General features: G+C 39.7%; 1 protein-coding gene across 12 annotated transcripts in view; it reads right to left on the bottom strand.

Annotated features, from left to right (window-relative positions):
- Nucleotides 1-26,002, bottom strand: part of TANC2 (tetratricopeptide repeat, ankyrin repeat and coiled-coil containing 2) — a 683,096-nt gene that overhangs the window by 142,026 nt on the left and 515,068 nt on the right. For all 12 annotated transcript variants that reach the window (XM_074940790.1, XM_074940791.1, XM_074940792.1 and 9 more), the window contains one exon: nucleotides 24,652-24,915. In XM_074940790.1, the coding sequence (XP_074796891.1) occupies nucleotides 24,652-24,915 (264 nt within the window). The remainder of the gene's footprint in view (nucleotides 1-24,651; nucleotides 24,916-26,002) is intronic.

Here is a 26,002-nt window from a genome sequence, read left to right as displayed (position 1 = left end):
TGCAAATGTAAAATATTATTTGAGAAGCTGTATTCATATTGCTAAGGCCTATGAGAACAATGTATGTTTCCTTCCAGCTCTTTGGTTTCTTAAAGGTAGAAATTACTAGAAATTTGCATAGATCATGCATGAAATGAAAGTTTTGAAAACACAGGGCACAGTAATTTCACACAGCTAGGAATAATGAGGTGTTTTGGTAACACTTCTCTCATGCCCCCAAGACATTTGTACTGGTTTGGTTTCCTGCTGATGCTCAGAAATGACAAGACAAATAGAAATGGAGATGCTTATAGGTGCCCAGACTTTCCTATTGAAAGGATTATTTAATTGCTTGTGCAAAAAGTTTAACAGATAAAGTCAAAGACTCCAGCTATATAACTGGGAATTTAACAATGCATTTTAAGTGAATGTCAACAAACCTCTTTTTCAATTATTTTAGATCTGCCTAATTTGGACATTAACATCCATCTATTCAGACTGTTAGAACTGCTGATAGAAAATTTAAACCTCCAGGCGAAAAGGGACTTGCACAGATGATAAAGAGAAGTACATCTCAGTTCTAAAGAAGACAACTTTACTATACCAACATTATTTGTTCATGGTAGAACTTCATTTGCCTTATAACAATAGATTAAATAGGAGTAATTTATTGCACTCACTTGAAGGCAACTCCACTGTGTGTATATATGTGGGTGCAATGACAGCTGCTAGAAAATGTATCCCTTACCTTGTGGAAAGTGACAGATACTGCAGCACAGATCATTTTATTTTTCCAATCTCAAATTAAGAACTAAAATAGACTGACACACCACCACCTGGGAATACACCTCCAGGTGGTTGGGCTACTTCTGTAAGGACTCAGATATAAGCAAAACTTCCATGATGCATCATATTAAATACACTGAAGCAATAAACTGTTTAAAGAGTACTTTCATCCTGATATGAAAATATTTATTTTTAGATAAGATGGCCTCCTGCACTACCATACTTACAGTTGGCATTTTTTATCAAAATTGTGACATGTACAATGGTTATTTCAATGGTCAGTTCTTTAAGTGACCTTCTTCTTCTTCTTCTTTTTTTTTTTTTTTTTTTTAATTAAGACACCCACTGGTTGAAAAGATTTATAGAAAGGAGTTTTGTTATCAGGGAAGAAGGGAAGCAGGCTTCCACTCCAACTGGACTGTAAATGAGCAACACACTGCAATTTTTTCAAAGAGAGACAAGAGATTCGGTTAGCCAAGAGTTTAGAGCAGATCAGGAAGGAAAGAGAGCAAGCAACATACTTTTAAAAATATAAACTTCACTGAGATTTTGTATTCATAATCAACAGGGCACCCAAGAATGGAGTTGGGAGAAGGACAGAAAACCAGAGAGGCAGGGGGAGAACCAGTAGACAGTCCCATCAGTAAACATTCACACACATAAATCTGGAATAAACAACTCCCAGTTTTCACTGAAGGGAAACAACCAGACTTATCATTCTCAGCAAGACTGCATAAATCAGTACATGAAAGAGTATTTGTGTGTACAAGGAAACCTGACAATGGGAAGACTGGGGCAAAAGAGAGGTTGTTAAAAAATTATAACATCTTAAGAAAAGGATGAATAAGAACTGGCTTATCAGTCATCAGGTATTCAGATCACATTTTAATATGCCTTTGCCTTTTTATAACACCTTTCATTCAAGTACCTCAAAGCACACTACAAACAATAATTTAAAAAGCCTCACCACTGCTCTGAAGCTGTATCCCCCTTTTAGGGATAGAAAGCTCAGGTACAGATCAGTTACGTGATTCACTCAGGGTCACACACCGAATTAGTCATTTGTACTAATCCTGACTCCCATTGCCCTGCTCTAACTACTGCAGATAATGTCTCTCTAGGCACTGTAACCAAGTGTACTCAGCCGTGAATCCAAGATCTCAAGTGAGGCTAGAATCCAAGTACAATGAGCCATTAAGGGATTTACTTATTTTTCTTTTCTTGTCTTCTAATTTAGAGTAAATAAATGGTGCCCACACACAGGCTCTGAGTGGCCCTGTCAATTGTCTCAACTTACAAAACCAAAATGCCTTGTGGGTTGGTAGGAATTGACCACGCTTGCCGGGCCTTCCCCCTTTTCACCTGATTGACCATTCTGAATGCCACAGGGCCTCCCACTGGCCAATGTCCCTGATCCATTGTGGGTATGGCCTTCAAAGATTCCTCTCAGGCATGAGGCCACGCAGACATTTCCTTCCTGCACACATCACCCATTCTTCCCTTGCCTCTCCTGGTTTGTTTGTTTTTTAGTTAATTGCCACAATTTGTTGTTTGCTGCAGGACTGCCTGTTTTGCTGGAGGTTCCACCAGCAATCTTTTCAGGACCAGGAAAGACTTTCCCCTCATCACAAAATTGGCACTAAGTAAATATCGGGTTTTCACTTTCTTCAGAGCACACAGAAGGTCTGGTTTAAGGAAGGAATCTGTTTATACTTGTTCAATTGTCACACGTTGCTGTAGATGTATACAGCAGGATAACTGAGGTAAGGGTGCCGGAATGCCTTCACAGTCACTGCTCTGCATTGCACAACGAGGAGGCTTCTCAGTGGCTTCTGGCTGCAGTCACTGCTCTGCATTGCACGACAAGGAGCAGGCTTCAGTATCTCACCCAAAAAGTGGAAGCTCTCATCTAGACCCACATCCCTCACCTGAGCAAAAGTCTAGGGATTCTGGGGGCTACCTCAGTCCTAATGTCTGCTTGATTTGACAAAAGTGGGTTAGCCTCCTCCTTAGGATTAGACCCTGTTTCCATGGCAATTTGATAATGTAACATGCTGGGCTTGCCCTTCTGGCAGAATGGGGACTATGCTGTAGCTCTGTTCTGGTTATGTTAGAATGAATATAATTTTTAATCATATACACGCATGGTGTCTTCTTTCCTGCACTGGGAAGAGCAATGTATCTATGGTAACTTCAAAGCACATTGGCTTTTCCATTGTACCGTGAGCACCGTTCTTTCAAATGCAGTATTTATCAGTGTTTCGGTTCCATTTTTTAACGTAATTTACTCATTATTGTTTAATATGAAGCACTTTCTGCAGAGATGGTTACCTGCAAACCAACTGAAAAGTAGGACAAATAGAACAATGTATGCAACAAACAATGAGACTGGATCACACTGCTATGAAGAAATTAGCACATTTTGCCCGGCAACCAGTTAAGCAGGGCCATTAAAAGCTTGATGTGATTACAAGACACTGAAAACACATACAGTACATTTCGTCTGGCCATTGAATAAATGGAGTACCACTGCATTTTCCTGGAAAATACCAAACCCCAAAATGATTCTGTTCTGGTGACATCGGAAACCATAGCACTCTTGTTTTATGATTACCAAGAAAAGTACTGGAATGGATTATATTTACAAATAATCCTGTTTGTTGCAGATTTCATTTGTTTCTCATTGTTAACCAATGTGTATGATTTGAAACTCATTTTTATATAAACAAAAACAAGAGCTGACGTTTTACATAGTTAAAAGCTAGGAGCTGTTTGAAACAAGACTTCTGAGAAAAACAATTGTGGGATGACATCCAGGAAAAAGAGCTCTCATTTTGATTATCGTGTGCCCAGTACAGCATCCAAACACTCAACATGATTTTTTCCCTAGAGTCATTTCCTGGCTTTTCACACAGAGATGCTATATTAGGGGAAGAAGAGTGATACTGGAATTGATGCCTTTTGCTGAAGGTTTACTTGAAGAAAATACTGCAGACCAATCGAAAGGGTTACGGACTCTCACTTAAATGGTATTATTGGGCAGTTCCTTGATATCATCGCACACTTTAAGACAGCTGAAGCACATGGGTGGCATTTCAGCAAGAGGAGGAGCTGTGTGAGATCATCCATTGTGTGGATTCCAAACTAGAGAGTCAGTTTTGGATAGGGTTGCCAATTTTGGTTACACGTATTCCTAGAGGTTTCATCACATGACATAACCCTTAATTAAAGATGAGTCTTTAATTCCTGGAGACTCCAGGACAATCCTGGAGGGTTGGCAACCCTAGTTTTGAACCATTTAGGACGAGCCTTCACTACAAAGGCTTTGGTGGTAAAGCTATATCAGCAGAGCCCGCTACCAGAGATGCAGCACAAACCAGGAATAAGAGTTCTTTTGCTGGTCTAGTTAAAACACCTCCCTGATCATCATCACCTATACTGACAAAAGGCTCTTTTGCTGGTATAAGCTACATCTACACAAGGCGTTTACACCCCTAACCAGCATGCCTATATGAGCAAAACTTTGTAGTGCAGACCTGGCCTCAGCTGTGGTGGCCTATCCACCCAAGCACAGCACTAAGGTGGTTCTCTAGCCCCAAAAGGTTTTCATGCCACTGCTTTATACAGGGACAAAATCCTCTCTCACCTGAACCACAATCATCCTACTGACTCTACTCTTGTTCAGATAATCATTTCCATACTTCCTATTAATTACACAGGAATGGAAATCACACTGCTTGCTATTCAGGATTTTGAATATTTTGTTTGACTTATTTAATGTGGTCATTATTATTGTAATTGTTTAGCCTCATGATGGTCTCAGTTGGAGAAGTTTCAGAGTAGCAGCCATGTTACAGACTAACACGGCTGCTACTCTGAAACCTGTCATTATGCAAGGCACTGCACTTAGCTGTATGGAGTGGAAATCTATCAACTGCATGAAAAACTTGTACAGATACAGACAGACATCATCAGCTGGAGAAGTAGATGATAAACGAAATTATTACAGTTGAGAATATTTTATTCAATTACTTAATATTAAGTAAATAAAATTACTATTTTAAATTTAATTAAGTAAGTAAATGTCTCCTCCAGAGTTCCTGTATGGACTTGAGCAAGTTATTTCTGTGAAATGGGGAAGTACTTGCACCCAGCTCTCTCAAGTCCAAGTCCAGTGCCTTGAACACAGGAGAACATGCTTTTTTCTCATCTCAGAACACAAAAAAAGGGACATTCAATTAAATTGAAAGGTGGCAAATTCCAAATTGAGAAAGAAATACTTTTTCATACAATTCATAGTTAGAATGTGGACCTCATTACCACAGGCTGTCATTGTGATCAAGAATTTAGCAGAGTTCAAAGACTGGATGCTATAGCTAATGATGACAAAAATGTTGGGCGGGATGTCAAACCTCATGCTTCGGGGCTTAAACTCATCTCTAACTATTAGGCATAAGGGTGAGACTTTCATGGGGGGCAGATTATTCCATATCTGCCTACTGTGGTGTTTCTTGCATTTTTCCCCTGAGGCATTTGGTGATGGCCAATATCAGAGACAGGAACTTGGTTAGATGGACCATGCTAGATGCTTCTATTCTATGGCTCTTCTTCAGATAAACAATTGGCGAGGGGAAATGAACACTAACAAACTTACCTATTTTTCTTTATCCTCATTCTTGCAAATGGCTGAATCATTTTCACTGACACTTTCCAAAACATTTTGGCTTCAGGCAGAGAGCTAGCATGTAAATTTTCAGTCTGAATGATTAGAATTTGACGAAGTTATAAGCAACTCAAAAAAGTGACTTTCTAATGGAAAGTGTTAGACAACATTAACTATAGTTTTCACGACCAATGCAAAATTTAGACAACAGATAAAGTGGGGTGAGAAAAGAAATGAAACAATAAGAAAATGTGGTTTTGAAAACGTTTTTCTTATATTCTGAAATATGCTCTTCACCCTTCATGCTCCTCTCCTCTTACAGAGTTGACCAAAACCAGACCTTTACTGCAAGGAAGGAGAGTAACAGTTGTTGAGATACTGTGATTAGAAAAAATTGGATTTACAATGGCTGAAAGTTATTAATTCCTCATATTAAAAACCAATGCAAACTTAAAGACTTGGGGTCTGATTCTCATTTACCCCACGGCCATTTTACACCACTCTGCCAATGCAAAGTGGCCTTTACATGTGAGTATATATGTAATTTATGCTCACTTTGTGGCCATGTAAATGAGCCTGAGTGCTAAAAAGGGGCCTCAGTACAAATGAGAACAGGCCCTTAATTTGCAAATAAAATATTTTTTCAATTTGTTTGCTCTGCAAGAGAAAAAACAGACAAAACTTACTAGAATTTACTAGTCTTTAAAATATGCTATATGACCAAACCAGAAACTCTTCCTTCAGCGCTCTTTAGAAAGTTTAATAAAGAAATTTTCAAGCAAAGGAGATTGGTTATTTCAAAGTTTGAACACTTCCTCCCTTCAAGATTTGTAAATTACACTTCAGTACTGTAGTTTATGCAGATCACAAAATTAGGATAAGGATGATCTTCCTTTCCAGGCATATCTTTTACTTGAAAGGGAGCTATTAATATATTACACACACACAGCTCAGCAGTTCTGCTGCACTGAAGGCTTCAAAAAATACAGTACACAAACTTATTAGCTAAAAGAACTACTGTTTTTGTGACATCATCATAGCAGATTTCTTGCTGAATTCTGTTAAATCCTTTAGCACACTCATCTTTTCGTTACCTGGTTTAAGCAGCTCCTGTTTCTTAAGAAAATGGGCAGCCCTGAACATTATACAAGCAGAAGTGGAGACCCATATTATAGTAGAGTTGTAGCAATGTGCTTCATTGCTAGAACTCTTATACTCTCACGTATCTGACTGACAACAGCTGCTGCATAGCAAACATTTCCTGCATCCAATCTCCCAGTCTAACGCTGCACAAATCTCATTTTAATTCTTCCAAGCACACACGTAGCCATCAAGGATGACCACAAACATAAGTCTCCTTGGCAATTTAATTTGTTTATATAACCCTTTCACTGCTACTGCAAATTGATAGAAGTTTCTTTTCAGTTTTATATACTCTCAGTTAAAAAACAAAACTGAACGAGTTTCTTTAGATTACTCATCAACCAAAACCAGTGGGAAAAAAATTGTTATGAAAACTCACATTAGTGCTCAAATAGACATCAGTAAAATCTTTTTATCCTGCAGTCTAAGGGAAAACATGCTTATACAAGCCAAATTTGCAATCTACACACTAGGGATAATGAATTACTGCAGTGTAAATTTGTTGTATGCCTGGCTGTTTGGCCACACAATCCCTGAGGATTAACAATTTTATTTTTTAAGGTTTTATTTTATTAAGTATATTGATATCAATTATGTGGGATTTTAGGTGTTAAATTGGTATTATTAAGAGGCTCATCTTTCACATGCCATGCATAACTTGTATCCCTCAGGCCCTGTTCACAATTTCTGCCAGATCTCAAAACAGTTTTCTCGATTTGTTTTTGTCAGCCGTTCAGGTAAAATGGTTTTGCCAGTGAGTCGCAGTCAGCGTGAAAGGGTAGAAACATTTCTTTAAAATGGTGGCTGAAAACACTTCTTCATTAATTGTGTCTTAATATTTAGAACTGTTTCCCTTTTTCTTCTAAAGGGAGGAATAATTTTGTTCATCTACAATCATCTTTTTTGGATTAATTTCAATGGGCTGGAGTGATGCTTTATGTGATCTCTTATACAAGGGCCATAGTTACCAGATAAAGGAGAATGTCTCAGCCACTTCACACCCACCTCTTAACCAAAACCCACAAATCACAATGAATGGGAAGGATTTTGAGGAGGAAGCTAAATTCACAGGCCCAAGTAAAAAACTTCTTGTTTGTCACTCAGGTAAGTGCAATGCATAATTCTGAGAGGACATCTTGCATAATGGCCTTTAGGCTCTGTCCACACTACAATGGTTACCAGCTGCTGAGATGTTTTCCAAGATGGATTCTTGTAAACTATTACACGTCAAGTAATTTTACCAGTTCATGCTGACCTGTGTTATGGGAAGAAACTTTTTAAATGTAGCTATTGAAAACCTTTTAAAATAGCCCTAATCCTGAAGGATGAACTGTAATTTGTGGGTTTCGCTTACATGACATGTACTAAGTCTGAGAGACACTATTCACACTCTTTCAGTACTGGTGGCTCTTATAAAAGGGATCATATAAGGCATCATATTTAGTAATTTACTATGAAAATAGAAAAATGCATCAATTCAATCTGTTCCAAAAGAGTGACGGAAAAGGGACAAAGAAGATCTGATTGTGATGATGTCACCGAGGGCATGTCTACATTGCAACTAGACACCTGTGGCCAGCCCATGCCAGCTGACTTGGGCTTGGGCTAAGGTACTGTTTAATTGCAGTATGGATGTTTCCCACCATGCAGGGTCCTAGAGCCCAGGCCTGAACATCTGTAGCGCAATTAAACAGTCCCTTAGCCTGAGCCCCACAAGTCTCAGTCAGCTGGTATGGGCCATCCACGGGTTTTTAGCTGCAGTATAAACATACCCTTAGTGTGCTGACAACAGGGACTGAACAGAGTTTATGAAGCAAAACACACAGGTATTCTGCCGGTCACTGCCGTGGACAGCTGGGTTCCTCATGTGGCAATCATCATTGTGCTGGCAGATCGCTTTAAGAATCAATATTTTATATTGTACTATGCTTCTGTGATGGCTATTGACAGACCAATGTTACAACCAAGCCTGCTGCAGATCTGGGTTTCTGAGTGGGGACAGGCCCTGAACGCTGCCCCGAAAGCAGCACTATGCTGGTAAACTGGGGGCTACTTTGATTCAGACACTGAAGTTAGTCACCCTTACCCGATATCTGCCTACGCATAGCTACCAGAAAGGGTGGGCATGCCTTCTCTGCTTAAAGCAGGCTCTATTCCATCTGCACTTCCCTCTCAAGCCCTCACAATGTGGATGTAGCACACAGTTACACTACCAATACACTGAACCCAGCACGCAAATGACATATCTATCTCACATGCCCCAGTGGATTATTTTGCCCATGTCAATAAAATTACACTTTCCCCCATTATACACCAATGAACTAAAGATAAAACATATCTAAGAACAAAGAAACTAAGGCGTTTTACACTGGAAACATGTTCCAGTTCTTAAGAAACTATTCAAAATCAGTTTAACTGATACAGTATTAAACTGTAGAAAGCATCCCTTTCAACTGCAAACCTTACTCCACCCAACAGGATACAGTGACTGTGCAATAAAACACTAACACTACAAGATCCCTTCCCGATAATAATAATATCTGCATACGGCAAACGTTATCCTTGCTCTGAAATTGCAGATAAAAATGGAGGGCACTTCAGTTTCAATGTGGTGTTTGAACAGCCACCATCACCAACCCTCCATAGCCTACATTTTCCTTTCCATTCAAATCAACAAAGAATAGGAAATAAAAGAGGGGCATTAAAATTGCATAAGATATGGGGGGAAAGCAGGACACCCTAGCGTATAAGTCCCTCAAACTCTTTTCAACTGAGTACGCTTAGAAAATTCTTATGTATACATATTTCATTAAAGTACAACTGAACCCAAATAATATATGCAACTGCTTTCATTCTAGCATATCGCCTGTACAAACAAGTTCCGTCCTTTTAAACTGATGTACAATCCAAAACCTTTTTTTCAAAATGGATCACAAACATCGTATTTGGTTTGAATTTAATCCAATTTTGCACAAAACAGAAATGTAAATTTAAATCAGGCACATGATTATTTCACATAAAACACATTTATGTTAAAGCAAAACATGCCACTTACGTGGCCAAGAGTCTGTTATGCATAAATCCAAGGTAGTACTGTATTACTATTAATAAGATGCTGGTTGACATTGGAAAAAACTGGAAGAGTTGGCTAAAGGACAGAGAGATGTCAATGTTCATTCCATTGAGGGGATCCATCCGTTGTTTATCACAAACATCTGCACACTTAGGGTCCTTTAGGATCCCTTGCTGTTCCTGGATTCTCAGACATCTGTAGTGACACACAGTGCCTTTTTTTCTTCTATAATTTTTTTCTCTTTCCAATGTTAGGTCTCTTTTTGTTATTAATCTAAACTGCCCATTCATGAATGAAAAATAGCCAAGAGTCTATGTATGATCAGGTAAAAAAATATTCTAAAAATGTAGACTAGTGTAAACAACTGCACCTCCGAAAACAAATTGTTTTCTATGGGAGATCAATTTAATACTCACATGAACTTCACTGTGGGGTGATGAGTTAATATGTAACTGTGACACAAATGGATTAATAAATTACTACTGTTTGATGCACAGTGTATCCACTTAAAACATCTCTCTATAGATAGTTTGGGAAGAAGGTGGTATCAGGGGAAGGCTGAAGAGAAAGTTTTTACAATGTATAACTGGATATTAACATGCTCGAGATTTAAAACAGAACCCAGTTCCTAGCTGTGTTACTCCTTTACTTCCAAAGTTCTCTTCAGCATACAGTGCTTAAAAACAAGCCTTTGGAAATGTTCTTGCTTCATTGTTTTGTCATTCCTAAATGATCCAAGTGGCCGATTAATTTTGTTTATTGGTCCGTTGTAATAAAAGCCAGAACACCAACATAAACTGCCAATCTGTCTCAAAGAAGTAACACATGAAATGTGTCTTCTTTGTTACTTGTCAAATCTGCGAATGCAGTGTTCACTAATCAAAACAATTATAGTATAACCGTATCTGTTTCCAGTGATGGTAACAAGTGAATCCCTCCTCTAGGAACTTTATTCCCAAACTGTGCTGAATGCTATTCTGTTGTATGGGTTTCATCTTTGAGCATACTACTCTGGCTTGTTCCATAAACTCATTTTTCTGTTAACTACCACAATAATGCTGTTCATAATTATTCACAGTATGTTTTGGACACCAATGTATCATAAAATATGCAGATTAAGTGACCATTGAATGCTGTAGATATGATGGGAAGATATTTAGACACTTATTCTCAGGTCATCTTCTAGAATGAGAGATTGGGAGAGGGTAATAGGGAATACTGTCAAAATATTGGCTTTTAAAATGCCACACAGGTTGATGAGCCAAGCTGGGTGAATAGTAAAGCAAAATTATTTGTGAACTTGTTTGGCTAATCCAGATCTTATTTCAGTCCACGTCTGCAAACTTTATTATTATTACTATTATTATTATTATTTTGCCACTGGGAGGGGGTGTTAGGTGTTACGCAAGTGTATATGGGAGGCAAGGCCAGGGTTGGTACAGTCTGTACTCTTGACTTTAGCCTCCTGAGGGCAGTAATACCTTGCTAATTTCAGTTGTTGGGTTTAGTGTGCAGGTAACTGGGTGGTGCTGGTGACTTACAACATACGTGAGGTCAGACTAGATGACCTGGTGGTCCATTCTGACTTTACATTCTATGATTCTATGACTCTTCCCAGCACCAAGGAGCTTGAACTGCACCCTACTCAGGGTAGTGTCTAGATGGCAAAACTTAGCCCTTAGATTTCAAATTGCCAAAGGAAAAGGCAAAGGCTGCTTCTTCAAACTGCATCTGCACTCACTGTGCCCACAAGAAAGCCATGTGTATGTGTTTATGCAACACCAGCCTCACCTTTGAAAATGCGTCTTTTACTGTTTAAGGAATTCAGAATGAACACTTGCTGCAGATTTTCATTTGTGCTTATTTTATCCTTTACAAAGGAGGAGAATAGATGAGGTCTAGTATTTGTATGGGTTTTTTATTTTTATTATGTATTTATGATGTGGCCAAAATAATGCAAGATCTGGTATTTCATCTCATGCATGGCAGAGAAAAGCTCAGTTGTCAGATTGTTTTCAAACGCCAATGCAAGGTACCTGAGGCAACTAGCATGGAAAGTATTATAGAATATAAAATAACATGGATTATGTGCATAACTGGATGGGATGTAATTGGAAGAAAACATACGTGAATGCACAGTTTTCAATTCTTTGGAACAATAAAATAGCAAACCAAATGGATTTATATGGTTCTGAATTGTAAATCTAAGTGCAAAGGATTTTTCAGAGGCTGAGGGATCATTTTAATAGTGGTTGCTCTTGGATCATAACCTTTTCTTTGGTCAAAAATTGTAAGCCCTTTCATTTAGTACAATACAATACATAATCCTTCCAAACAGCTGAAATGGTCTGCATGGTGAGGGAAGAAAGGTGGCATATTTTTAACAGTCAGCCCAAATTGTAATTTGATTGCCTGGGGACAGGTAAGTAGAAGAAAAATGGAAACTACAGTAAGCCACCTTAATATAGGAAGTGCCGTAGTCCAATAGGACTCATGGATTAGCTTTGTGACCTCCTCAAACATCTTGGTCATCAGGGCCCCTTATACTATATCAGAGGATTAGGTCTGGTCCACACACAGATTTTGCACCAGTATAACTAGGGGTGTGATTTTTTTTCTTTTACCCATTCAGAGTGCCTCAGTCAGCCAGCGCCCTCTCCTGGCTATGCATGATGTCATGATGACTCTGCCTCAATTTCTCTCACTCTGCTAACAATCATTTGGCCTGTACCAGATCTTCCTCTTCTGACTCCAATTGGGTCATTTATCATGTCTCCCCTTTCAGGCCAATAAAAAGTCTGACAGAGCAGGAGTCCAGTGACCCTAGAGAAGGATCAATAACCCCAGGCCCCCCCAGAGTCCTGACCCCTTTGCGCCAAGGGGTTTTACTATTCCTTTTCCTGGGGATGGCAGGGGAACCAAGGCCCACCCACTCTCCTGGATTCCAGCCCAGTGACCCTGTGTTAAGCAGCTCCTCACAGTCCCTTGCTGCTTCCTACCTCACGTCTCTTGTAGGCCTTTTCCAGATTGATGTTCTCTGATTCTCCCTCACTGGAAGTCTGATGTTCTGGGCAGCTTCCTGCCAGCCTGCTGCTGCAGGAGTATCTTCTGGGCAATCCCTCAGTCTGTCTGGCAGTCACCCCTCTCCTCTGATCTGCAATTGCTTATCCCCCAGGTTTTGCTGACCCAGCAGTTAGCCCCACCTGAGGATGCAGATGGCCCACCTGTTTGTGCCTTGGTGGCCATGGTAGGATGGGGTCTGTACACTCTATGGCATTACCGATATAGTTATACTGGTACATCCCTAGTGAGGACACAGTTATACTGGTATAGCTTATTCCCCTTCCCATATGGAAACAAGCTCTACCGGTATAAACATATTTATAGCAGTATAATTGCATCCACACTAGGGGGGTTGTATTGTTCTAACATAGTTACAGCTGGGGTTCTAGGCATTGTTCTAGGCATAGTTACAGCTAGGGTTGCTTTCTAATCACCCTTCGAACACCCTTGCCCCACCCTCTGCCCCATCCCTTCCCTGAGGCCCTGCTCCGCCCTTTCTCTGAGGCCTCGCCCCTCCCCTCCTTCCTCCCTCCCTCTGTCGCTTGCTCTCCCACATCCTCACTCACTTTCAGTGGGCTGGAGCAGGGGCTTGGGGTGCAGGAGGGGATGAGGGCTCCAGGGTGGGGCCAGAAATGAGGAGTTCAGGGTGCAGGAGGGGGCTCCTGTCTGGGGCTTGGAATGCAGAAGTGGGTGAGGGCTCCAGCTAGGGGTGCAGGCTCTGGGTGGGTCTGGGGACGAGTGGTTTGGGGTGCAGGAAGGGACTCCAGGCTGGAGCCAAGGGGTTTGGACAGTGGGAGCGGGCTCAGGACTGGGGCAGGGGCTGAGGTATGGGAGAGGGTGCGGGCTCCAGCTGGAAGTGTGGGCTCGGGGTGGGGATGAGGGGTTTGGGGTGCTGGAGGAGACTCAGGGCTGGGGCAGATGGTTGGCATGCAGGAGGGGTTGCGGGCTCCAAGAGGGAGTTTGGGGGTGGGACAGGGCTCAGGCTGGGGTGCGAGACACGGTGTGGGCTCCAGGAGGGGATTCCGACCAAGGGCATGGGGTTGGGGTGCGGGCTCCAGCCGGGCAGTGCTTACCTCAAACGGCTCCCAGTCTGCAGCCCAGCGGGGCTAAGGAAGGCTCTTTGCCTGCCCTGGCTCCATGCGGCTCCTGGAAGCAGTCGGCATGTCTGGTTCCTAGACTCAGGGGTGGCCAGGCAGCTCAGCCCAATGCACGCTGTCCATGCCCACAGGCGCCGCCCCCGCAGCTCCCATTGGCCACAGTTCCCAGCCAATGGGAGCTGCGGAGCCAGCACTCAGTGTGGGGGCATCGTGTGGAGCTTTGGGGAGTTGCAGGGAGCCTGCCTTAGCCCCGCTGTGCCGCCGACCAGACTTTTAATGGCCTGGTCAGTGGTGCTGATCGGAGCTGCCAGGGTCCCTTTTCAACCGGGCATTCTGGTCGAAAGCCGGACACCTGGCAACCCTAGTTACAACAGTATAATTTATGTGCAGACAAGGCCTTACGTTGTTTAACAGAGGTGGGATCCTTTGAAAATAAAGAGAGGCACACAATAAGGAGCATGAAAACAGCTGCTCTTTGTGGATGTGGAATGTTTTTGGCAGGCTACTGAGTTCACAGCTCTGGTTGGTTACTTTCTGGATGCGGGGAGGCTGTTTGCTTATATACCTGTATTTTTAAAATTATATCAAAATCAACAAAAGGCCAGGATATAATTTTTTCCCTTTTGATATAAATCTAAATAAATACATAAAAAGAGTATCCTTTCTGATTAGCATATTGATAATTCACATACTGTATTCACTCATTTCCCAAACAGCTGGTTGTTGTTATACACAGATGTAACTGATAACAGGCTGGTCTGACATTTTCTTTTCTTTTCCTGTAATGTGGATAGTATTTCATTGACCACAAAGAGTATGGTTCTATACACTGACTGTCCCATTCCACTTTCTTCTTTTTTTCCCCTGGCTTGTTTATTTAAATAAAAGGGCTTTTCTCTGCAATCCAGCAATATGCACTATGGAGGTGTGATTTCTAATGCGCTCTGTCTACGTAGACCCTGTTGGTGCACACTAAAAGTTCCCTAGTGTGTTTTAACATAATGCTGTTTGAAACAATATTATGTTAGTAAAAAATGCTGTAGGGAATTTTTAGTGTGCACCAGCAGGGTCCTCATGGACCATTTACTGTACAGTACATTAGTGGGCTGGAGAAATCACTTCCCTGTAGTGCACATTGCCAAACCATCCAGGTAAGCCCTAAAGATTCCAGGTTGTGGATTCTGATTAGAAGTAGAGATTGCGGAATGCCTTTCTGTGAAGACTGCACAGTGAGAAAGACTGCTATTAATTTTAGAAAAGTGAAGTGATATTTCCTCGTGCAGTAAAGACCAGATCCCTGAGAGTTGATGTATACCTGCAAATACTCCTTACCTTGATTGAGTGGGTTATCTCTATGATTATCTACATGGGAGGGATACTTCTTGATTAAAAGTGGGAGAACTCTGTTTTCTTGTTTAAATTAATTCAGTTTACACAATGCAAACATACCACATAGCATTAGATAAACAGAAGAAAAAACAACTTTTAACATGCTATTTTATTACTATCCAGGATGTGAGAAGTCTGTTTGTACAAAAAATGGCCACCTCCCAATCTCCACATACAAGCAATTTAAAACTTTACTATCTGGAGTACTGATCAGAGTCAACCTATAACCAATATTGGCCCTCATAGGATCATCTTTTACATTTTACACAACTACGTCTTGAACCTGCAGTCACGGAGCACACAAACATCCCACTGAATGAAATGGAAGTTTCACACGCATAAGGATAGCAGGGTTGAAGCTAGACGGATTCAGACATGAAATAAGGCACACATTTTTAACAGTGAGGGTTATCAATCAGGGAAACAATTTACCAATGGTTGTAGTGAATTCTCCATCATTGGCAATTTTTTGTATCAAGACTGAATTTTTTTTCTAAAAGATATGCTCTGGGAATTATTTTGGGGACATTCTATGGCCTGTGATATACCAGAGGTCAGATTACATGATCACAATGGTCCCTTCTGGCCTTGGAAACTATGAATTGATCAGTCTTGACTTCCACAAGACTTGACTTAATAAGATGCCTAGGATATAGATAATATTGCCTCAGATCACTACAGTCAGTGTGAGTTGGTGGCACTGTATCATAATGTATACCCATGGGGACACCAAGGTGACTCCCCAGGCAAATTTTAAGTCCCTTCTCCAAGCATGGAGACACTGGAATTCCTTCATAAAATGGCTATAAGAATTGAACAGAGGCAAAATGATGCCTTTTCCCTAATTTTATTCTCAGGAATGCTTGAACCAATTCTACTGACGCCTTCAAAAAATTTCATCCTGAGGCAGGCATCTAGCATGGAAAAATTTAATTAAAACAATTAAAGTATGGCAAAGTTATAAGCAATATGCCATCACCAAATTTACCTGTACTTATTAGGGCTGTCAATTAATCACAGTTAACTCATGCGATTAAATAAAAAAAATTAACTGTGATTAAAAAAATTAATCGTGATTAATTGCACTGTTAAACAACAGAATACCAATTGAAATTTATTAAATATTTTTGGTGTTTTTCTACATTTTCAAATATATTGATTTCTGCTACAACACAGAATACAAAGTATATAGTGCTCACTTTATATTATTTATTATTACAAATATTTGCACTGTAAAAATGATAAACAAAACAAATAGTATTTTTCAATTCATCTCATACAAGAACTGTAGTGCAATCTCTATTGTGAAAGTGTAACTTACAGATGTAGCTTTCAGAGTAGCAGCCCAATGTAGATTTTTTTTGTTACATAACTGCACTCAAAAACAAAACAATGTAAAACTTTAGAGCCTACAAGTCCACTCAGTCCTACTTCTTGTTCAGCCAACTGCTAAGACAAACAAGTTTGTTTACATTTACGGGAGATACTGCTGCCTGCTTCTTATTTACAAAATGTCACCTGATAGTGAGAACAGGTGTTCACATGGCACTTTTATAGCTGGCGTTGCAAGGTATTTAATTGCCAGATATGCTAAATATTCGTATGCCCCTTCATGCTTCAGCCACCATTCCCGAGGACATATTTCCATGCTGATGATGTTTGTTAAAAAAATAGTGTGTTAATTAAATTTGTGACTGATCTCCCTGGGGGAGAACTGTATGTCCCCTGCTATTTTACCCACATTCTGCCATGTATTTCATGTTATAGCAGTCTCGGATGATGACCCAGCACACTTTGTTTGATTTACTAATACTGTCACTGCAGATTTGACAAAACGCAAAGAAGGTACCAATGTGAGATGTCTAAAGATAGCTACAGCACTTGACCCAAAGTTTAAGAATCTGCAGTGCTGTCCAAAATCTGAGAGGGATGAGGTGTGGAGCATGCTTCCAGAATTCTTAAAAGAGCAAACTCAGATGCGGAAACTACAGATCCTGAACCACCAAAAAAGAAAATCAACCTTCTGCTGGTGGCATCAGACTCAGATGATGCAAATGAACATGCATCGGTCCGCTCTGCTTTGGATCATTATCGAGCAGAAACCGACATTAGCATGGATGCATATCCTCTGGAATGGTGGTTGAAGCATGAAGGGACATATGAATCTTTAGTGCATCTGGAACTTAAATGTATTGCGATGCCAGTTACAACAGTGCCATGCGAACGCCTGTTCTCACTTTCAGGTGACGTAAACAAGAAGCGGGCAGTATAATCTCCTGCAAATGTAACCAAACTTGTTTGTCTGAGCAATTGGCTGAAGTAGGACTGAGTGCACTTGTAGGCTCTAAAATTTTACATTGTTTTATTTTTGAATGCAGTTTTTTTTGTACGTAATTCGACATTTGTAAGTCCAACTTTCATGATAAAGAGATTGCACTACAGTACTTATATTAGGTGAATTGAAAATACTATTTGTTTTGTTTTTTAGAGTGCAAATATTTGTAATAAAAATAAATATAAAGTGAGCACTGTACACTTTGTATTCTGTGTTGTAATTGAAATCACTATATTTGTAAAAACATCCAAAATATTTAAATAAATGGTATTCTATTATTAACAGTGTGATTAATCGCGATTAATTTTTTTAATCACTTGACAACCCTAGTACTTATTAATAAAAACAACTATAATGAGAGAGGCAAACAAATGTTCCATGGACACTAAAATCCATTCTTAGAATAGACATCTGTAGTGCATCTGTTTATCCCAAGAGGAGCTACTGGGCCAGTTTCATTCCAAGTCCTGCTTAGGGAGTAAGAGGAACTGAAAAGATTATCCAAGGAGGCCCACTGTTCTTTATCTGCCAAAATATGATTGGGTTTATGATCTCGTCTAAACTTAGCTCTCTATTTATAAAGTAGCTTAGCTGATGAAATACTGGATTTCTCATAATTTATTATACATTTAAACATTCTCTCAGAAGATAAAAGAAATACATCTAGAGACCTACTGATATTTTTGAAGCAACAGAAGTACCCCAAATCAGCCACCACATCAGAGGAAACCTGCTAGAAAAACACTGTAAGGGCCTTTTAGAGTTTTTTTTAAGTACAACAGCAGGATTGGGAAAATTGAAAAATATCCAAAAGGCTTCAGAAAACTATAAAGAGACTGGGAGTTCTGCAGAGGGAAGAGGAGCCTGTCATCATGAGTCAAAAAGGGTGAAAGGATGTTTAGCTCCACCAACTTGGAAGAAAGAAATTGGACGAGGAGACAAAGGCTAATAACTTAATAAGGACATCTCAAAAAGCTTCCCCGAAGAAGTCTGAGGATTAGAAATATCTTCTCCCATATCAAAAAGAGAAAGACAATACTGAGACATTAGTTACACGAATAGGCTGGGTTTCTTTCTGCATTTATAAAGGCAGCTTGAGAATGGTCTTGTGAACTAATTTCAGGCACTAAATTGGATTTTTTGCAGACTTGATGAAATTCTGAGCTGGAATGGTTTGACTGGCTAGCATGATGAATTGCTCTAATTCACCTCAAAGGACGTTAGATCTGAAGCATAATCTAACTGTCATTATAAATGTTCAATGCTGTTTTTAAGAAGAAAAATTCAGCTAATCTGGTGGCAAAATTTGGATATTTTACTTTTTTTAAAGCTAAGTGTTAATATACAAATACTACATACACCTTTTGCATTGTTTTTTCAAACTCAGAAAAACTATCCTAAGGAAGGGAAGACAGTGGCACATATCAGTCACTGGAATAGCACCGAAGGATCACAGCTCAACAATAATAAATCAATACCAAAATTGTCCCATAGGGCATTCCAGGGTATCTCAATACTGGGGAAAAAAAAAAAGAAGAACAATCCCCCCAAAAGCCCCACAGCAACAAGTCTCAGAGCCCAGGTCTCCAGACACAGATTCATGCTACGGTGCTAAAAATAGTGCTGGTATTCCACTCAGGCTGAAGCCCGGGCTCTGAGACCCACCTCCTTTGCCAGGTTTCACAGCGCAAGCTCCAGCTGGAGCAGGAATGTCTACACTGCTATTTTTAGTGCCGTGGCATGAGCTCCATATACCCGAGTCTCTAGACCCAGCTCTGATACTTGCTGCCGCGCGGGTTCTTTTGCAGTGTAGACATATCCCCAGATGCTTTCCAATGCATTCTGGTTTCAGTTATTTCTTGTTTATCTTTCCTTATTTTTTATTTGCTTATCATTTTCCCTTGTGAAGTAAACATTGCCCCTTAGTTTTAAAGCTATTTCCATTTGGATTGGAGATGTTATTTTTATTAGTAGTATTTTAACCAACAGCAGATGAAGTAACAATTTTTGTCCATAAATTAAATCAAACCGCAAGAGCTTTAGGCTCCTTGGCCCAGTGAGATGACAAACATTTCTTCCTTTCCTTTTGTTGCGCAATCTCTCTTGTTCTGCCTGTTAATTATTTCTTAATGGTTACTGCATAGCAAAGCAGCAGTGCCCTTCACAGCTGGTTCTGCCTTAGTACCATAAAATTGCTTATCAATTTTTATACTCCATGCAGTGAGTCACCAATAATTGGTCACTAGATGTGCTCCTTGTGAGCTCATGTGAAAGAAGCCATCTAAGTATTCCCACAACTAGACCTTTGAAAAAAATGTGTATCACATGTACAGTAACCCATTAATTTGAAAAAAGAAAAAAGAAAAGGAGTACTTGTGGCACCTTAGAGACTAACCAGTTTATTTGAGCATGAGCTTTCGTGAGCTACAGCTCACTTCATCGGATGCATAGTTATGCATAGCTATGCATCCGATGAAGTGAGCTGTAGCTCACGAAAGCTCATGCTCAAATAAACTGGTTAGTCTCTAAGGTGCCACAAGTACTCCTTTTCTTTTTTCTTTTTACGAATACAGACTAACACGGCTGTTACTCTGAAACCATTAATTTGAGTGATCCGCTAAAACACTGAATGTACAGCTCCACTGAATATTACATTTTGTGCTGTACATTATTGTACACATGACCCTTCAGTGGTCCAGGAGACCATTTTTAATTAAAGTTTCCCTTCAATAATATTTGTGAATAAGTAGCATTTCTGACCAAGAACAAAGATGCAGCACACAAAGTACTGAAATACTAGGATGATGTTTTACTACAAGAATTACTTCGCTTTACTGAGTTATTCCTCTTCATCTTGTGCTTTTCTGATAGTGTGAAGGGATTCATTACATAGTAATAAATGCTGCTTGTAGAGGAGTAAAATTAGAGAATGCTTTCATGCAGATTTTTGTAGACATGCAAAGGGAACTTTTTGAAAAGATATTGTAAAACCTTCTGGCACAAGCTGTCATAAATATAAAGAGAAGGGTAAACACCTTTAAAATCCCTCCTGGCCAGAGGAAAAAGCCTTTCACCTGTAAAGGGTTAAGAAGCTAGGATAACCTCGCTGGCACCTGACCAAAATGTCCAATGAGGAGACAAGATACTAAAAGCTGGAGTGGGGGAGAAACAAAGGTTCTCTCTGTCTGGGTGATGCTTTTGCCGGGAACAGAAAAGGAATGGAGTCTTAGAACTTAGTAAGTAATCTAGCTAGATATGCGTTAGATTCTGTTTTCTTTAAATGGCTGAGAAAATAAGCTGTGCTGAATGGAATGGATATTCCTGGTTTTGTGTCTTTTTGTAACTTAAGGTTTTGCCTAGAGGGATTCTCTGTGTTTTCATAGAATCATAGAATATCAGGGTTGGAAGGGACCTCAGGAGATCATCTAGTCCAACCCCCTGCTCAAAGCAGGACCAATCCCCAACTAAATCATCCCAGCCAGGGCTTTGTCAAGCCTGACCTTAAAAACTTCTAAGGAAGCAGATTCTACCACCTCCCTAGGTAACGCATTCCAGTGTTTCACCACCCTCCTAGTGAAAAAGTTTTTCCTAATATCCAACCTAAACCTCCCCCACTGCAACTTGAGACCATTACTTCTTGTTCTGTCATCTGCTACCACTGAGAACAGCCTAGATCCATCCTCTTTGGAGCCCCCTTTCAGGTAGTTGAAAGCAGCTATCAAATCCCCCCTCATTCTTCTCTTCCGCAGACTAAACAATCCCAGTTCCCTCAGCCTCTCCTCATAAGTCATGTGTTCCCGTCCCCTAATCATTTTTGTTGCCCTCTGTTGGACTCTTTCCAATTTTTCCACATCCTTCTTGTAGTGTGGGGCCCAAAACCGGACACAGTACTCCAGATGAGGCCTCACCAATATTGAATAGAGGGGAACGATCATGTCCCTCGATCTGCTGGCAATGCCCCTACATATACATCCCAAAATGCCATTGGCCTTCTTGGCAACAAGGGCACACTTTTGACTCATATCCAGCTTCTCGTCCACTGTAACCCCTAGGTCCTTTTCTGCAGAACTGCTGCGTAGCCATTCGGTCCCTATTCTGTAGCGGTGCATGGGATTCTTCCGTCCTAAGTGCAGGACTCTGCACTTGTCCTTGTTCAACCTCATCAGATTTCTTTTGGCCCAATCCTCTAATTTGTCTAATTTGTTTTGAATCTGATTACCCCGTAAGGTATTTACCATCCTGATTTTACAGAGGTGATTCTTTTACTTTTTCTTCTATTAAAATTCTTCTTTTAAGAACCTGATTGCTTTTTCATTGTTTTTAAGATCCAAGGGTTTGGGTCTGTGTTCACCTATGCAAATTGGTGAGGATTTTTATCAAGCCTTCCCCAGGAAAGGGGGTGTAGGGTTTGGGAGGATTTTTGGGGAAAGACATTTCCAAGAGGGCTCTTTCCCTGTTATATATTTGTTAGACGCTTGGTGGTGACAGCAATAAAGTCCAAGGGCAAAAAGTAAAATAGTTTGTACCTTGGGGAAGTTTTAACCTAAGCTGGTAAAAATAAGCTTAGGGGGTTTTCATGCAGGTCCCCACATCTGTACCCTAGAGTTCAGAGTGGGGAAGGAACCTCGACACGAGTACTGCCACACACTAGTTCCTAGAACTATAGTAAAGTGCTTCCTTACAAAGTAAATCCAAAGCTTGTTTAAAGAAGACAAAACTTGTCTGCTTTATTTAGGAAGATTAGCACTGAAATTGTGTATTAGACCCAGCCTGGCTAACCTCTGGTACCACCCAAATACACACAAATAAGCAGGTCAGTCAACCTGGAAAAAATATTTGGTCAGATTTGTTGCCTGAAAACTTTACTATAATTTTACAGTAAATTATTTATAATAATTACATCAAGTACTGGATCATCAGCATTCTGCGCAACTATTAGTTGTAGTATTGTGGAACCAATCATGGATCAAGGCCCCATTTTGCGAGGCACTGTATGTACAAACAATGACAGCATGGTGGAGGAACTCAAGGAAGTAACGGGAGAAGAACAAAGGCGAGGTTTCACGTGTAAGAGTTTAAACTTCTCCATAACAAACTTAGTTGTTCAACCAGTCTCCAGTCATATTCTTGCCACCCTGACTTACTCTGATTCCCAACTCTTATTCCCAACTGGGTAGCAGGCTCTTTTAGTTGCAAGTAAATGGTGCGAGGTGGTTCCACAACAGTCAGTGCCTCCAGGTGTTAGCAGCTATAAATTCTTATCTACAGCTGTTTTTAGTCGTTAGCATCCATTTGAATTCCCCTATGAAGGAGCGTTAGGCCATAAATATTATTCAGTTGTACAGTACAGCCTACATTGGCAAGACACACTGTTCTGATGCACAGTATCCCAGGTTCTTTGCACTACGTGAGTCCATCACTGATATTTTGTAAGCCAGTTAAAGAATCCTGCAGGGACCAGGATTGACAAAATATATATGTTTGCCAGTGCAACACAAAATTTAACCTGTATTTATTGCATTGCAGATGGGCTTCCAACTCCAACACTATGGATGATGGCGGATACTCACCCATCATCCTTACACTATAATATGGTACAAAATCCAGAAGAAAGGGCAGAGGAGAACAGCAAGTGAGGAGGAATATTTATAAAAAGGCTTTAAATTAGGTTAATATATTTTAAATATTATCTTTCTTTCCTTCATGTTTGCCAGTGAAGAGAATTCTAAGGAAGGGGCTGAGAGATTGTTAAATGCCATTACAAGATATTGCAACATCATATAGAAATCTTTCAAACACCAGATCTTCAAGGAAATAGAGATGACTTTGACCTCTAATTTTCAAAATTAAAGGCTCAGACATGCTTCAGTAGCACCTACAGGAAACATTAACAGGCAAAATAAATATCTGTGTATTGTTTAATAGTGTTTCATAGATTATAAGGCTAAAGGGGCCACCATCTTCATCTAATCTGACCTCTCCTGCAGAACACAGTTCATAGCATTTCGCCCAGTAATTATTTTTTATATATATAAAATATATTCAGGGAAAAATCCCACCAGGAAAGCTTGGATGCCAAGTATAGCTATTTGTAGATGGAAAGCCTTATGAAAAGATGCTTGTTTCCCAAAATAGGACTATAATTCACACGTTTATTAAATGCATAAAGTTATGAAAGTTGAAATTAGAAAAATAAAACGCAACTTTTGTTGTTTTTAATGAGGGAATTAACCACTAAGGCAGCTTGATAAGTAATGTGGTAAATTCACCCTCACTTGGAGACGTCAAGCTGCAGTTGGATGTTTTCTCAAAAGTTATGTTCTGTTCAACCAGAAGTTATTGGACTTGATGGAATTCACTTATGTAGTAGGGGAAAATCACTACGGACTGTGTTGTACAGGAGAGGTCAGACTAGATGACAATGGTTGTCCCTTTAGCTTTGAAGTCTATAGAAAACTGTTCATACATGCAATCATCATCATAATTCTAATTTCTACTGGATTCTTATGTATCTTGTTTAACTGAAATCTGTGAGAGAAACTTTGCTGGATGCTCTCTCCCACCACAGCCAATATGGAAGAGAGACTAACGTTTTCTAAAATGTATTCTTATATTGTGATGCTTTGCTTTTAAAGTGCCAGTACATATCTTTCCCCATCCTCCTAAGTTTTAATTATTAATTGCAGAAAAGGCTCTTGATATTATTACTGATGATTAATTTGGAGTTGAAAATTTTATGCCTGGAAATAATGCATTATTTTAGAACTGAGGCTGGGGTTAGTATTGGGATGGCATTTAATCAAAAATAATAACTAGACTTTTTTTAAAGCGGATTTTTTTAAACACTCTCAAATGATCTGAAGGCCACAAACTTTTAAAAAGTCCAGATTTTGGGAGCCTAGATAACTGAGCTAACTGGGTGGAAAATGTACTCCTCCTTCGGTGGTTTTCACTTTATAAATGATATTTCAGACGGAAATGGAACGTTATCACAACCAATGGCAGTTTCCTGAGGAGATGAGACTTCTCTTTGCATAAAGACACTGTATGAAAACAGTAAATGAGAAGTCTGTGTTGATGGCTTGTTTTGATCTGATCTAACAGCAAATAAATTATTTCTTACCTGCTACTGAATTTGGCCGTGGCATAAGGTAAAGTGGAATAGACTGCACAGACTGGGATAAAACCGTCTCTAGGTTCCTTTCTGGGATCTTGTTTAAACTGTAGGTGGAGGCGGTCATATTTTCATCTACACGATATAAACAGGAGTCCATGCTGGATTTCTGAGACTGCCAAGGTTTCAGGTTTCCTCCAGATCCTAGTTCTTTGCTGCTCTCCCCTCCATATTTAGTGCGCTCCATGTTTTCAGAATAGCTTGTCAAAGTAGCTTGAAGGAACAAATAAAAAAGATATGAATAATAAAGAAAGAAGTAGCTGCGTACATAACAATATAAGATATGGGCAATGAAAATAACAAAAATAAAGCTGATCATATTTTCCAGCATTCTCACATAAATCAGAGATTATAGAACCTAGTGAAGCTGTCCTACTTACTGCTTTGAAAAGTTTTGCTTGACATTACTAAAAGGCATTTGCAGTTATCACGAGTATTAAAATGCTACACATAACTGTATTTGTTCAAACACACAAACTCACAGACTTATAATAAAGGCGATTAAGAACAAATACAAAGTCTGTTTTGCTCAATGTCTCAATTTTCTTCTAATATGCAGTGAGTCATAAACCATATCAGTTTAAAGTTTATAAACATGCTTGTGATAATCAACTACAGAGTATAATAAATGACAGTAGTATATTTGTTTTAGAAAAATCAACTTGGTATAAATGTTAACCCATAAGGTCACATCTGATTTCTAACAGAGCTTATGAAGCTTCAAAGGTAATCCATAAATTCACCTTTTTACTGTGTGATTACATTGTTGGTGCTACATTGTTGGGGTTTGTTTCATGGTCTCCTCCTCCTTCTTTTTGACTTCAACTTGAGGTATTACTTCCACCACGATAACATTGCCAAAGCAAAAGCCTTTCAATTTTTTTTTTTAACTTTGCTCAATATCTTTCAAGTGAATGGGACAAATTCAGATCTGCTATAAGTGCATGCTACTCCACTTAAACCAGTGGGGAGGGAGGCATCTGCTTATACCAGTCTAAACTGGCCCAAGGAATCCAAATTGCTATCCTACTAATTGATAGGCAGAGAATTCTCAGCCCAAACTCATCACCCTGTTCAACTCACCCTCCACCCCTCCTGTGCTGTCAGGAAACCAGATGTCCAACTTGATCTTGAACTTTCCTATGCCTCAAATGTCTACAAATATAACTAATATAACTTTCTAAACCATTCCTCCATTGAAACTGTAACGCTTTCATTTCCATTTAACCACTGTAATTACCTCTCCAAACCAAAGTTCTATGTTAATGTGTCTAAAATGCAACAAACTATTGCCACATGC

The sequence above is a fragment of the Natator depressus genome, chromosome 27 (assembly GCF_965152275.1).
Source record: "Natator depressus isolate rNatDep1 chromosome 27, rNatDep2.hap1, whole genome shotgun sequence".
Lineage (NCBI taxonomy): Eukaryota > Metazoa > Chordata > Testudines > Cheloniidae > Natator > Natator depressus.
Note: the sequence above shows the minus strand (reverse complement) of the source record. Positions and strands in the feature narration are given on the sequence as shown.